Genomic DNA, 14,446 nt, shown 5'->3' on the forward strand with positions numbered 1-14,446 from the left:
ATCCAGGTCCTTCATCTGCAGCTCGAGAGCCTAGGGCTGAATTCAAAGCCCATCGCTGACCGCTTTGTGGAGTCCTTCAAAGCCATGTGGTCTCTGAATGGGCACAGCCTGAGTAAGATGTTCACGGGCAGCCGGGCCCTGGAAGGGAAGGCCAAGGTAGGGGCAGGCCACAGGGAGAGAGAGGGAGGGTCTGCATGGATCCCTCTCACGACCTCTGGTCTGGCTCCTGGCAGGTGGGGAAGCTGAAGGACGGGGCCCGGTCCGTGTCTCGCACTATCCAGTCCAACTTCTTTGATGGGGTGAAGCAGGAGGCCATCAAGCTGCTGCTAGTTGGGGATGTCTACACCGAGGAGTCTGCAGACAAAGGAAGGATGCTCCTGGACAACACGGCCCTGCTGGGTAAGGGGGCTCCTGCTCTGCTTGCATGGAGATGTCTAGCTGCCCTGGCAGCCGGAGGGAGTGTGTGTGTTTTGGGGGCGGGGGTTGTGCTAACCAGTCCTTCCCTCTCCTCCTCATGTAATCCCAAAAGGCAGGGAGCAGACACTCTCCTGAGCTGTTCCGTGCTTTGCCCTTCTGGCCTCTGACTTCAGCTTGACCACGGGACTTAAGCAGCCTAGAGCTGCGGTTTGTATTCTTTTTTGAGATGGTCAGTCATGTACACCCACAAAAGGAGGCTCAGGAAAGAACAAAGTTTATTCTTCAGATGTAAGGATGTACAGGGGCTCCTGGGTGGCTCAGTCAGTTAAGTGTCTGTCTCTTGACTTTGGCTCAGGTCATGATTTCAGGGTCATGAGATCGAGCCCCGCATTGGGCATCAGGCTCTATGCTCAGTGTGGAGCCTGCTTAAGATTCTCTCTCTCCCTCTCCCTCTCCCACTCTCACTCATGCTCTCTCTCTCTCTCTCTCTCAAAAAAAAAAAAGACATGCAGACAAAAAGTGAAAGGATGGAAAAAGATGTTTTATGCAAATGAAAACAAAAAGAAAGCTGGTGTAGCTATACTCCTAGCAGACAAAACAAGACTTTAAAACAAAGACTAAAAATAGACAAGGGGCATTACGTAATGATAAAGGGGTCCATTAAATAAGACGACATAACATGTATAAATATATATGCACCCAACATATGAGCACTAAGATATTTAAATATTAACAGGCCTAAAAGAAGAAATTTCAGCAATACAACAATAGTTGGGGATTTTAATATCCTACTTACATCAATGGATAAATCATCCAGACAGAAAATGAATAAGGAGACATTGGCCTTAAACAACACATTAGACCAGATGGATTTAACAGACATAAGCAGAACATTCCACCCCAAAGCCAACAGAATACACATTCTTCTTAAGTACACATGGAACATTCTTCAGTATGGGTCATATGTTAGGCCACAAAGCAAGTCTTAATAAATTCAAGAAGATTGAAATCATATCAAGCATCTTCTCTGACCACAATGGTATGAAACTAGTAATTATAAGAAAACTGGAAAAAAACACAAAAATGTAGAGATTAGACAATGTGCTACTGAACAACCAATGATGGGTCATCAGAGAAGCAAGGGAGAAATTAAAAAAAAAAAATACCTAGAGACAAAAACAGAAATACAACACACCAAAATCCTTAGGACACAGAAAAGCACTTCTGTGAGGAAAGAGCATAGCAATCCAGGCCTACCTCAAGAAACAAGAGAAATCTCAAACAATCTAACTTTACAACCAAAGGAACTAGAAAAAGAAGAACAAATGAAGCCCAGAGTCAGTAGAAGGAAGGAAGTAATAAAGATCAGAGTGGAAGATAAATGAAATAAAGAATTAAAAACAGCAGGAAGGATCTATGAGTTGGTTCTTTGAAAAGATAAAACAAAATTGATAAAACTTTAGCTAGACCAACCAAGAAAAAGGAGAGGTCGCTAATCAGAAATGAAAGAGAAGAGATTACAGCTGATACCACAGAAATACAAAGGATCACAGGAGACTACTACACATAATCCTATGCCAACAAATCAGACAGCCTAGAAGAGATGGATAAATACCATTCTTCCAAGATTGAATCATGAAGAAATACAAAATCTGGATAGACCGATTATTAGTAAGGAGATTGAATCAAAAATCAAAAACCTCCCAGGCGCCTGGGTGGCTCAGTCGGTTAGGCGACTGCCTTCGGCTCAGGTCATCATCCTGGAGTCCCGGGATCGAGTCCCGCATCGGGCTCCCTGCTCGGCGGGGAGTCTGCTTCTCCCTCTCCCACTCCCCATTTGTGTTCCCTCTCTCGCTGTGTCTTTCTCTGTCAAATAAATAAATAAAATCTTTAAAAAAAAAAAAAAAACCTCCCAACTGGGGCACCTGGCTATTTCAGTTGGTAGAACACACAACTCTTGATCTTGGGGTTGTGAGTTCGAGCCCCTTGTTGGGCACAGAGATTTTAAAAAATAAAATGGAGTGGCTGAAAATTAAAACCAAAACCAAAAAACCCCCTCCCGATCCATATAAGTCCTGTGACCTGAAAGCATCACTGGTGAATTCTATCAAACATTCAAAGATTAAATATCTGTCCTTCACAACTCTTCCAAAAAAATTGAAAAGGAGGGAATACTTCCCAACTCATTTTATGAGGCCATCATTACCCTGATATCAAAACTAGACAAGGATGCCACACACCCACACACAAAATTGCAGGCCGGTGTCACAGACGAACAGACATAAAAATCTACATTAAAATATTGGCAAACCAAATTCAACAACACATCAAAAGGATCGTTTACAATGATCAGGAGGGATTTATTCCAGTGATGCAAGGATGGTTCAACATCTGCAAATCAATCAACTGATACACCACATTAACAAAATGAAGGATAAAAATCCTGTTGATCAGGGCGCCTGGGTGGCTCAGTCAGTTAAGTGTCTGCCTTTGGCTCAGATCATGATCTCAGGGTCCTGGGGTCGAGCTCTGCGTCAGGTTCCCTGCTTAGCAGGGAGTCTGCTTCTTCCTCTCCCTCTGCCCCTCCCCCCATTCATGTGCGCGCGCTCTCATCTTTTTTTAAAAATCCTGTTGATCATCTCAATAGCTACAGGAAAAGCATTTGACAAAATTCAACATCCATTCCTGATAAAAACTCAACAAAGTGGGTAGAGGGAATTTACCTAAACATAATGAAGGTTATATATGACAAGCCCACAGCTAACATTACACTCAATGGTGAAAAGCTGAAAGCTTTTCATCTGAGATCAGGAACAAGACAAGGATGCCTCGTCTTGCCACTTTTTTTCAACATATATTAGAAGTCCAACCCACAGCAATTAGGCAAGAAAAAGAAAAGGCACCCAAATTAGAAAGAATAAAACTGTCGTATTTGCAAATGATGTACTATATATAGAAAACCCAAAAGACCACCCAAAAACTGTTAGAACTACGAAATGAATTTAGTGAAGTAGCAGGATACAAAATCAACATACAGAAATCTGTGGTGTTTCTATACATTAATAACAAATTATCAGACTGAAAAATGAAGAAAACAATTCTATTTACAATTGCATCAAAAAGAATAACATACCTAGGAATAAATTTAGCCAAGGAGGTAGAAGATCTGTACTCTGAAAACTGTAAGACACTGAGGAACAAAACTGAAAAAGAGCCAGGTAAATGGAAAGATCTTCTGTGTTAACGGTTGGAAGAATTAATATTGTTAAAATATGCGTACTACCCCAAATAATGTACAGATTCAGTGTAATCCCTATCAAAATTCCAGTGGCATTTCTCACAGAACTAGAACAAATAACGTTAAAATTTGTATGGAATCACAAAAACCCCAAGTAGCCAAGGCAATCTTTAGAAAAAAGAACAAAGCTGGAGGTATCCAGCTCCCTGATTGCAAACTATAAAGTTACAGTAAAACAATATAGTATTGGTGTAAAAACACACAGAACAATGGAACAAAATTGAGAGCCCAGATTTAAACCCATGCATATATGGACAGGAAATTTATGACAAAGGAGCCAAGAATATACAATGGAGAAAAGACCATCCCTTCGATAAATGGTGTTGGGAAAACTAGACAGCCACATGCGAAAAAATGAAGCTAGACCACTATCTTACACCATACACAAAAGTCAACTCAGCATGGATTAAAGACGAATATAAGACCTGAAATCATAAAATTCCTAGAAGAAAACACAGGTGGTAAGCTCCCCAACATTGCTCTAAGCAATGTTTTTTTGGATCTGACTTCAAAGGCAAGGGAAACAAAAGCACACATCAACAGATGGGGTTACATCAAACGGAAAAGTTTCTGCACGGCAAAAGAAGTCACCAGAACAAAAAGGCCAGGGGCGCTTGGGTGGCTCAGTCAGTTAAGCGTCCGACTCTTGGTTTCAGCTCAGGTCAAGATCTCAGGGTTGTGAGATCAAGCCCCGCATCGGGCTCCATGCTGGGCATGGAGCCCTCTTAAGATTCTCTCTCTGCCTCACCCTCAAAAAAAAAAAAAAAAAAAAAAAAGCAAGGCAGCCTACTGAATGGGAGAATATTGAATATTTTTGCCAATCCTAATTGGATAAGGGGTTATATCCAAAATATGTAAAGAACTCCTACAACTCACCAGCAACAACAAAAAATTCAAGCAACCTGATTTTTTAAAAATGGGCAGAGGATCAGAATAGACTTATTTACAAAGAAGACATATGGATGGTCAACTGGCACATGAGAAGATGTTCAACATCATTAATTACTGGGAATGCAAATCAAAATGAAAATAAGATCTAACCTCACATTGGTCAGAAAGACAACAAGCATTGGAGAGGGTTGGGAAGATAAGGGAGTTGTCATGCACTGTTTGTGGGAATGTAAATTGGCACAGTCAGTATGGAAAGCAGTATGGAGATTCTTCAGAAAATTAAGAATAGAACTACCATATGATCCAGCCTTCCACTTCTGTGGATTTATCTGAAGAATATAAAAATATTGATTCAAAAAGATATGCATACACTTATGTTTGTTGCAGCATTATTTACAATAACCAAGAAATGGAACAAGCCAAGTGCCCATCACTAGATGGATAAAGAGGATGTAATGTACACACACACACAGGAATACTACTTGGCCACAAAAAGGAATGAAATCCTGCCTTTTGCAATGACCTGGATGGACCTTGAAGGTATTATACTAAGTGAAATAAGTTAGGTGGAGAAAGACAGACACCACGTGATTTCACTCATGTGGAATCTAAAACAAAACAAAAGCAAACTTACAGATACAAACAGATTGGTGGTTACCGGGGTGGGGGGGGTGGGCAAATGGGAGAAGGGGGTCAAATGTATGGTGATAGACGGTAACTAGGCTTTTGGTGGTGATCATTTTGTAGGGCATACAGATGTAGAGTTGTAGTGTTTTACACCTGAGGCTTATATGTTATATACCAATTTTACCTCAGTTTAAAGAAATTTCTACTATACTTGCAGGTCCTAGACATGGAGGGCATGCCACACAAGGGTTTATTGGGGTTTCCGCAGGAAAGGCAGGACAGGGTAAACAGCTTAGGATTGGCTGGTTTGAGTAATTCCGGTAGGCTTTGGGTGATAGGCATGGACTTTAATTGAATGGTACCTGGTCCTGGCATACTGAGGCAGAGGAAGATACAAAATATATATATATAGTAGCAGCTATCATTGTATTTCCTGGGGGCCCGTGCTTTCTGGCCTTGAGTGCAAGCCCACTCTTATACTTTCTTTATATTTCCAAGCCAAGAGGAGGGGGAAAGTCAAGAAGATGGTGCAGGAGACCCTGTATTATTCTACATGTCAATTTCTCGGAGTGCTAACTCTTACCAGAAACCCTTTCTCAGCCCCAGTGGCTTCTTGATCCCCATCACCAGATATCATTTGTCCCAGGGAGTCTCCCGTGAGAGTGGCCTCCTTTTGTTAGGGTCCCAGGACACTATAGAACTAGAAGAGGGAGAAGAAATGGTTGTCTCCGGGGATCAGGACACCTCCTGCTCTCAGGGACCAAGACTGTCATGCTTCTGTCAATAGCTAGAGGTTTCTTCTTGTTAGTTGAATACAGTTGACATAGGACATTATGTTACTTTCGTGTGCACAACATAATTATTTGGTATTTGTATACATTGAAATGATCTAGTAAGTCTAGTTAATATCCATCCACACACATAGTTACAAAAAAGTTTTTTTTTATGAAGAGACCCTTTAAGATGACTCTCTTAGCAACTTTGAAATATACAACACAGTATTATAAACTATGGTGGCCCCCCAGGACTTACTGATTTTATAACTGTACTTTGGACTCCCTTCACCTTTCTCAACCTCAGCCCCCTCAGCCCCCAGTCTGTTCTCTGTTATCTATGAGTTCATGGTTTTTAGGGTGGTTTTGGTTTTTTAGCTTCCACCTGTGAATGAGCTAGAGGTTTCTTTGAGGGAATTTTAATGGCATCTTACCACCTAGATCCTATAAATGCTATAGAGCTCTCAGTGGAGAAGAAGGGGAGAACCCAACATTTTTCCTTGTAAGAATGTGTAAGCTTTGTTTAAGAAATTTTTGAAAAATTAATTTGCCTGCGCTTAACATGGTTTCACAGCCCCTTTGCTACTTCCATTCTTCCATGGGAGACTCTCACTTGGCTTCCAATAGCCAAGGTGGTTATTTGTGTCGACCTGGAAATAAGGGTCTGCATCGCACAGCATCTTACTAAGTAGGTAGGTAGGCATGACTTCGATGTGAGGTAAGTCACTACTTTAAAAAATGGAATATATTTTAGGTATCTAGAAGATGGACCTGGTTCAGAGTAAGGATTTTTTAAAAGCTTGAGTCCAACGTAAAGCAAATGAAACCTCTCCTGAGGGATGGAGGGTGAAAAAGGCAGAGATGGGGTAAGACATTCCAAGTTTTAGATATAGGTGTTCAAAGTGTGGTAGGTTGCAGTGTCCCCTTGTTTATGTCCCCACTGGATTGTGGAGGAAGTGCTGAGGCAGAGACTCCCTGTGGAGTCTGGTTGGTTAAAGCATATGGAGGAGGACATTTTGTGACAAAAATGCCCAGGCAAGTGTACTGGTTATGGTGGCTTTAGCCTCTTTTCGTTTGTTTGTTTTTAAGATTTTTTTTTTTTTTTTATTCATTTGAGAGCGAGAGAGACAGAGCACAAGCAGGGGGAGAGGCAGAGGGAGAGGGAGATGCAGACTCCCCGCCGAACAGGGAGCCCGATGCAGGGCTCGATCCCAGGACCCTGGGATCATGACCTGGGTCATGGATCATGACCCAAAGGCATTCGCCCAACCTACTGAGCCACCCAGGTGTCCCTGGCTTTAGCCTCTTCCCACCTTCTCGAGGAGCACACCTGGCCCCAGTGTGTGGGATCCGCAGCCCCCTCTCCAACAGGGAGCCCCCTGCATGTTTTGGGAGGAGGCCCGTGCTTGGGCAGCGCAGACACACGCGCCCTCTCCTGCCTCCTCCCAGTGACGCCCAGGATCCTGAGAGCCATGGCAGAGCGCCAGTCGGAATTCACGCATTTCAAGCGGATCCGCATCGCCACGGGGACCTGGAACGTGAACGGAGGCAAGCAGTTCAGGAGCAACCTCCTTGGCACGGCCGAGCTGGCCGACTGGCTGCTCGACTCCCCCAAGCTCGCCGGCCTCGCAGGACCCCAGGGTGAGCGCCGCTGCCTTGACCACCACATGCAGATTCCGCGGAGCCCTGGGTTTCGCCTCTTGCGCAGCCCGTGACTCCTGCGATTTGGTATTTGGTGTTCTCACGCCTCAGCAGGTTTAGAAAGGGCTGTGGTGTGGGTGTCCAGAGCACATCTGGACAATTACTTGACATATGTGTGGAAGGGTCGTCGGAGTCGGGGGGTCTCTCTCTTCCCGGACGGAGGTTTCACAGTTTGCGGGTTTGCTCACCAGAGCCGTCTTTGTCGTTAGGAGGAGGATGTGGCCCCTCGAGCCACGTTACTGTAGGAAGCCAGGCTGCAGCCAGGCACACATTTCATGTTGCTACTGACCCGGAGCATCTGCCCCCGCCTTCTCCCTAAACGCCTCTGTCTGCACGGTCACGTTAAGTCATCACAAAAGAATTGCGTGCCTTTTAAGAACAAAATAATTCTTAAGTTTGGCACTTCACCTTTTGTCTTACATCATGCAAGGAAATGCAGAAAGGGCCTCACAGTGCAGGATTTGAAGCATAAGTGATTTTCCGCAGGACACTGGGTCAGCGTTACCGTGGGGCCGGCTTTTCCCAGCTCCCTTGGATTCTGCAAGAGAGCCGGCCTCGGTTCTCTGCCGAGGGATGGGCAGGAGCCGCACCCAGGGCCCGTCCCTCACTGTCACGGGCAGTCTGCACTCCCACCCCTGCTGCCGTGAGGCCCAGGCTGGCTTGAGTCCACAGGCCAGGGTTCCTGGGATTCTTGAGTTGGTGGTGACCGTTCACAGTGCCCCCCCTCCCCCCGGGGCAGGCCCTGTACATGCCAAGAACATGAGAGCAGCCCAGCTGAGGGAGCTTCCCTCCCCCTTCTCAGGAAAATGGCTCTTCATGTGCCTGCAGGGATGGGTGCGTGGTGACAGCAAGCTGGCTCTTTCTCTGCAGGGGATTTTATTGGGATGGCGGGCTCAGCAGTGCCCCCACTAGAAACTCACCAAGTTCGGGAGGGGGGAGGGGTTGTGGGGACTCTTGCCAGCAGAGCAGACAAATGGGTATTTTTTCCCTTAAACAAAGAAGAAAAACTTCAAACCAGTTAAGCTTGCGGTTCCAGGTTGCCCTGTGAGGCCAACAGGAAAGGAAGTGGACGGCCTGGCCTCTCCCAGTGGAGTCAGGGAGGGCGGGGTCTCCCTTTCTGCAGCGCTGGGAACCACAGCCTGGCTCGGGCTCGAGGGCTGAGTGGCAGAAGGGGGGGGGGCGGTGCCCTGGAGAGATGCGGCCAGTGGCTGCAGGGGTCATATTAACCCCTCTGCTTCCTTAAAGGGGACACAGGATGGATGAGCAACACCTCACCTTGCTGTGTTCCCCATAAAACACATTTCTATAGGAGACCTCTGCGGTCCCCAAGCTGGGCAGGGTTTTCCCTCCTCCAGTCACCAGGATGGCAGTCCCCTGGGACAGGACCACATCAGTCTGTCATTAACCGGGCAAGGCTGGGCCCACACTGTGCGAAGGATGGAGTTGGCAAGCGTGAGACGTGCCTTTGGGTCTGATGCATATGTTGGTGATGCTTATGATGTGCTGGGGAGGAAGAGGAACCCACAGGGCAGTGCCCTTACTACCTGCCAAGTGGGGCGGGTATGGATGCTTCACGACGTCCTTGTGAGATGGCGGTTACCGTCCCTTCCGCAGACAAAGGAACAGAGGTGTGGAGAGGTCACTAACGTGTCCCAGGAGGGAGACCGGGAAAGGCCATGGGCTCTGGGGGAGGTGAGGGAAGGGGGGGGATCAGCATGGAGCTTCACTGAGTCATCTGGACGAGTGCACCGAGCAGTGGTACACCTGGGCTCAAATGGGCACACGTGGCACCCCGTGCGTCCACGAATGCAGACTTTGTGCTGTCTGATTTCCCTCAACTCCCGCCTTTCCCCCTAGATGAGGACAGCCCAGCTGACATATTTGCCGTGGGGTTTGAAGAGATGGTGGAGCTGAGCGCAGGGAATATCGTCAATGCCAGGTGAGCATCCGGGCACAAGGGGTGCAGGATTGCACCCTGAAACTCACCCGAGGTTTTCCTGAGCCAGGCGCCTGGCTAGGAGTGGGACACTGGGTCCATCCTGCTTCTGCATCCACTGCCCTGTGACCCTCGGGGTGTAGGAACTCCTCTGATTGCACTCCTACCCTCCCCTCCCCCACACACAGATGTGCACCTCCAGTTCCTCTTTCTTTGCAAATTAAGGAAATCGCAGGAAGGGCGGGTTACTACTATATATTCTCGGCCATGTGTGGAGGCTGAGTCATGCTGTGAGCTGGCGTGTGCACACCTGGAGGGTCGGGGCGGAGGGCCGGCCTGGGAGCGTGCTGATTCACCTTTACCGGGGAAGGTGAGAAGCATAAGTTCAGGGAGAAGGTGCTTCTCCTCTCTGTACAGATACAAAGAAAACCACTGTATTAATGTTTTGTTTAGGGTCAACTGGACCTTTTCTTTCCTAGTTTAATTTCAAGGAACTTCCTGAACAAATAATAAAACCTGATCTCTGCAGCTCTTATGAGCAAGGTGCTGTGTTGGGTTTTAGGTGGCAGGGGTGGGGTGAGGTATGTGCGATGATGTGTATGACACAACCAGAAATACACGGGTAGTCCACTGCAGGCATGAAGGCATGGCACTAACATGGGAGTGGGGACAGTGACACTAGTTCTATAGAAAGAATAAGGGCGGGAGGAGTTTGTCGGTGGGAGAGCCCATGTCCAGCAGACTGTGAAGTGTCATTTGTTTCTCGTCTTTTCCAGTACCACCAACAGGAAGATGTGGGGTGAGCAGCTCCAGAAAGCCATCTCCCGCTCTCATAGGTACATTCTCTTGACTTCGGCACAGCTGGTGGGCGTCTGTCTGTATATCTTTGTACGTCCATACCATGTCCCGTTCATCAGGTAAGAACATTTAGTTTATGAACATCTGGGGGGCGTGGGGGCGTTCGTCTTGGTGTTTTGTTCAGACTTCCTCTTCCTCCTCCCCTCCTGCAACAGGAATCAGGACTTGCCATTATTCTAGATAAATGTAGCAAACCCCCAAGGACAAAGCAGGCTGAATAGAATATTGTCTGGCGATTAAAAAGCCACAGTGGGAACCTTGCGGGCCAGGAAGCTGAACTCTTTCAGAAGGAGTGATTGTTGTCCTCCCAAGCTCTGTTTTGTGCAAGGAAAGGGATTCCTTATTGAAGTTTTAGACAGGAAGCCTCTGACCAAGAGCTAAGTAACTCATCAGGAAATGCCAATTCTTTTGTCTCTTTTTAAAAGAGTTCTAAATAAGATGGGTGGGCAGAAAGTCTCTACTGCTGTCACCCCATCGTAATGCCCCTAAAGTGACCACTTTGTGTATGTCAGATAGGGAACACTCAGCAAACGGGTGTCCTCATAGGAAAGAGTGTGCGTGTGCGTGTGCGTGTGTCTGCATGCATGTGTGTTTTAAGGTTTGGGAAGAACTCACCTTTTCCTTCAATGACTCATAACTTCCCACTGCTACCTGGTCTCACTCATATCAATAGAATTTCCTCCCATGCCAGGCTGAAGTTGCTGCCCATGCCAGGCTGAACTTTTCCCCCTCCTGGTTGAACACCTCTGAATATTTAGAGGACCAGAGGCATGCTGGGGGCAGTGCTGGGAGAGTATGGCTATGCTCCGTGCTCATCATCCTCTTCTTTGACTTTGGGAAAATCTTTAAGTCCCTGTCCCCCCCGAGTGTGTGTTCGGGCAGTTGGGCGGTGTCCAAAGTGCGGGGGTGAGAGTCAGGAAAGGTAAGGTCAGGATAAAGGTCAGAGATGAACCATGACAGAGAGGGCGATGCTGGGGAGCTCCAGATTGCCCAGAGGCCGCCCAGGCTCCCCGGCCTCTCCTCCAGCCTTAGCTGGCTTAGCTCTTGTGCCTCTTGGCCAGTTATCCCCTCACCTTGTCTGCCCGCTGACAGTCCCAGGGAGCAGGTGTCTGCGTGGAAAACACCTGCGCAGCCCGGCACAGATAACGGGGCGGCTACCTGATGGCACCTCCTGCATGTTGCAGGAAAGTGAGGGGTGGGGCAGGGGACAGTGAAGTCCAAGCTGTGAGCTGTGTCACGGGCGACAAGGAGGACGAGGACTTGGGAGCGGAAAGCCGGGATGGAGGTGAAAGCTTCCCGGGTGCCTTTGTGAGCACAGGGCACTTGAGAGTTGGGGCCGTGGAGACGGTTCTCCGGGCCCGCCACAGGGAGAGGAGAGAGGGCAGGAGTGACGCCGGGGCAGTCACTGGGTGGCCTGGCTGCCCAAGAGGCGACCGAACAGCCCAGGTCTTGGCCGCCGCAAAGCTTGTTCGCGTTTTTCTGTCCTAGCCGCTAAGGAGCTGCCGCGTGTGCCCCTTCTGTGTTGCAGGGACGTGGCCATGGACACGGTGAAGACCGGCATGGGGGGAAAGGCGGGGAACAAAGGGGCCGTGGGCATCCGCTTTCAGTTCCACAGCACCAGCTTCTGCTTCGTGTGCAGCCACCTGACGGCCGGGCAGTCCCAGGTGAAGGAGAGGAACGAAGACTACAGGGAGATCACCCAGAAGCTGAGTTTCCCGATGGTGAGAGCACCGTGGCATGGGTGGACGGTGGCCTGGAATGTGACCGGGCGCGCGTTCTAGCTCCCTCCTCAGTGCGCCCCGTAGGTGGTTTTCTGAGCTGCTGATAGAGGCCAGGCATCAGGGGTGCGGCTACGGGAGGGTCCCTGCCCTCCGGGGGCTGAGCCCCGGGGGAGGGGAAGTGACTTGGGCTGGGACAGTAGAGCTCAGTCCAGGGGATGTCCCTGGAGTGTTCTGTGCCCCGTCTCTATTACACATTTCCCGAATGTCCTTATGCACCCTACATTTTCTTTGCATTTGTGTGCACGCTTTGTCCAAGTTAGTGAAGAACATCCGAATCCAAACAGTACGAGACTTGGTTTTCTTAAGATTCATGGTCTTCAGACCTACATTCTGTTGCAGCTCAGATAAGAAGGCCCATTTTTTTGAAATCTGTGTATTCATGTTGGAGGAGCCCTGGATCCTCCCACCTGGTCTCCCAGTTGCCGATAGCGTGCACCATGCTGCCCTCTAGTGACGTCAGGGGTTTCCACCCCAAAGCCCGCGGATGGCCTTTCCAGACTCAGATTCAGATGTTCCCCTTCCTGTGCAGAGATGATGCCCGCACACCTTCAGCCTGGTGCAGACCCCCCGTCTCCCTGCAGTGAGGGGAGGCCAGCTCTTTCCGTCACACCTTCTGCCCATATCTGTGACACAGCTGGCTGGGTTGTGGAGCTCCTCCGTGTGAGCCCAGATAGATCCCATAAACCTGACATCCTGTGTACTGGGCTGCACAAGTACTCAAGGCGAAAACTCTTTCATTTTCACCAATAAGTGCTGTAATCTCTGCTGTAGTTTCTATTTCTTGGATTAAAGAAGAAACAGACAGGGTTGGGAAATTTACAATGTGCAGTCTTCTGGGACTACAGAGGACATGGTGCATGTTTTCTTTGTGTGTCCATTTAGTTAAAAAAAAAAAGTCCAGCCCTTCTCACTTAGAGTGCTATTTTGAAATAGTAAACTTTGGACACATTCAAAATATTCAAAGGGCTTATAATGGAGCTTTTTTTTTTTTCAACAACAGAAATATCGAGGATACCTATAAGTTAATACTCTATACCTGTGCTGCCCAGTAGACAAGCCACAAGCAGGTATTTAAATTTAAATTCATTAAAATTAAGTGAAATAAAAAGTTCCTTGGTTACACTGGCCATGTTTCTTGGCGGCCACGCGGCGGCTGCTTGTGGCTGGTGGCTCCTGTTTTGGACAGTGTGGGTGGAGAATGTTTCCATCACTGGAGAACGTTCTGTTGGGCAGCAGGGCTCTACACACTCATTGATTTGGTTGTGATCATGTTAATCTTCTGTCCAGATTACTGTCGTGGGTTGCAGGGAGTGGAAATGCCACATGAGGATAATAGAAACAGGCTTTGGAGTTAGGCAGATCTGAGTCCAAAGTTGCCTTTGTTACACATTAGTGGTGTAATAACTTTAGCAAGCTCTTTTGAACTTTTTATCTGAAGGATAAAAAGGAGATAATGAAGGAGAGCCGACAGCACGTGCTTCCCAGGGCTGCTGTGAGGGCAGGGTGCCCCCAGGACAGAGCGCAGCACAGGTAGATGGGGTGGGGGGTATGTTGTGGCCACTGTCATTGGCATGTGATTCATGGCTGGGAAGGAGGGGCGAGGATCCTGTGCTCTCCAGGGCTGCGCTGGGGGACCACAGGCTCAGGGTGGGCTAGACAGGGCAGGGGAGAAAAGAATGGGACGGAGGGTCACAGGATGGAAATGGATAAAATCCACGACATTTTACAAAGTTGCCCATTCCGAGCATTTTTATGTTCTTTTTTTTTTTTTTTTTATTAGAGAGAGTGAGAGAGAGAGCACAAGAGGGGGGAGCGGGAGAGGGAGAAGCAGACTCCCCGCCGAGCAGGGAGCCCAATGCGGGACTGGATCCCGGGACCCCAGATCATGACCTGAGCCGAAGGCAGTCGCTTAACCAACTGAGCCACCCAGGCGCCCTATTTTTATGTTCTTAAGCCTGATACTCATAACACTGAATGTTTGGGCAACTCATCTTTGGATATAGATGTAATGAAAGCAGGAGCACAGCCCAATCTCAGAGCTGGGGCGGGCGCAGTGAAGATGGGCAGCCATGCTTCCCAGTTAGAGATGAGCTTTCTCCAAACCACTCAAAAACACTGTCATTTAAAATGAAGGAAGGGGCGCTTGGGTGGCTCAGTCGTTAAG

At 48.0% G+C, this 14,446-nt stretch overlaps 1 protein-coding gene across 1 annotated transcript in view; it reads left to right on the top strand.

The window, feature by feature from the left end:
• LOC118001977 (synaptojanin-2-like) overlaps positions 1–14,446 on the top strand; it is a 96,227-nt gene that overhangs the window by 62,649 nt on the left and 19,132 nt on the right. The window contains exons 10-15 of the mRNA XM_034992195.1: positions 7–156; positions 234–399; positions 7,456–7,647; positions 9,565–9,646; positions 10,420–10,560; positions 12,030–12,222. Of these exons, the coding sequence (XP_034848086.1) occupies positions 7–156; positions 234–399; positions 7,456–7,647; positions 9,565–9,646; positions 10,420–10,560; positions 12,030–12,222 (924 nt within the window). The remainder of the gene's footprint in view (positions 1–6; positions 157–233; positions 400–7,455; positions 7,648–9,564; positions 9,647–10,419; positions 10,561–12,029; positions 12,223–14,446) is intronic.

Source organism: Mirounga leonina, unplaced genomic scaffold (assembly GCF_011800145.1).
Source record: "Mirounga leonina isolate KUSES-001 unplaced genomic scaffold, KU_Mleo_1.0 Mir_55, whole genome shotgun sequence".
In the NCBI taxonomy this organism is placed as follows: domain Eukaryota; kingdom Metazoa; phylum Chordata; class Mammalia; order Carnivora; family Phocidae; genus Mirounga; species Mirounga leonina.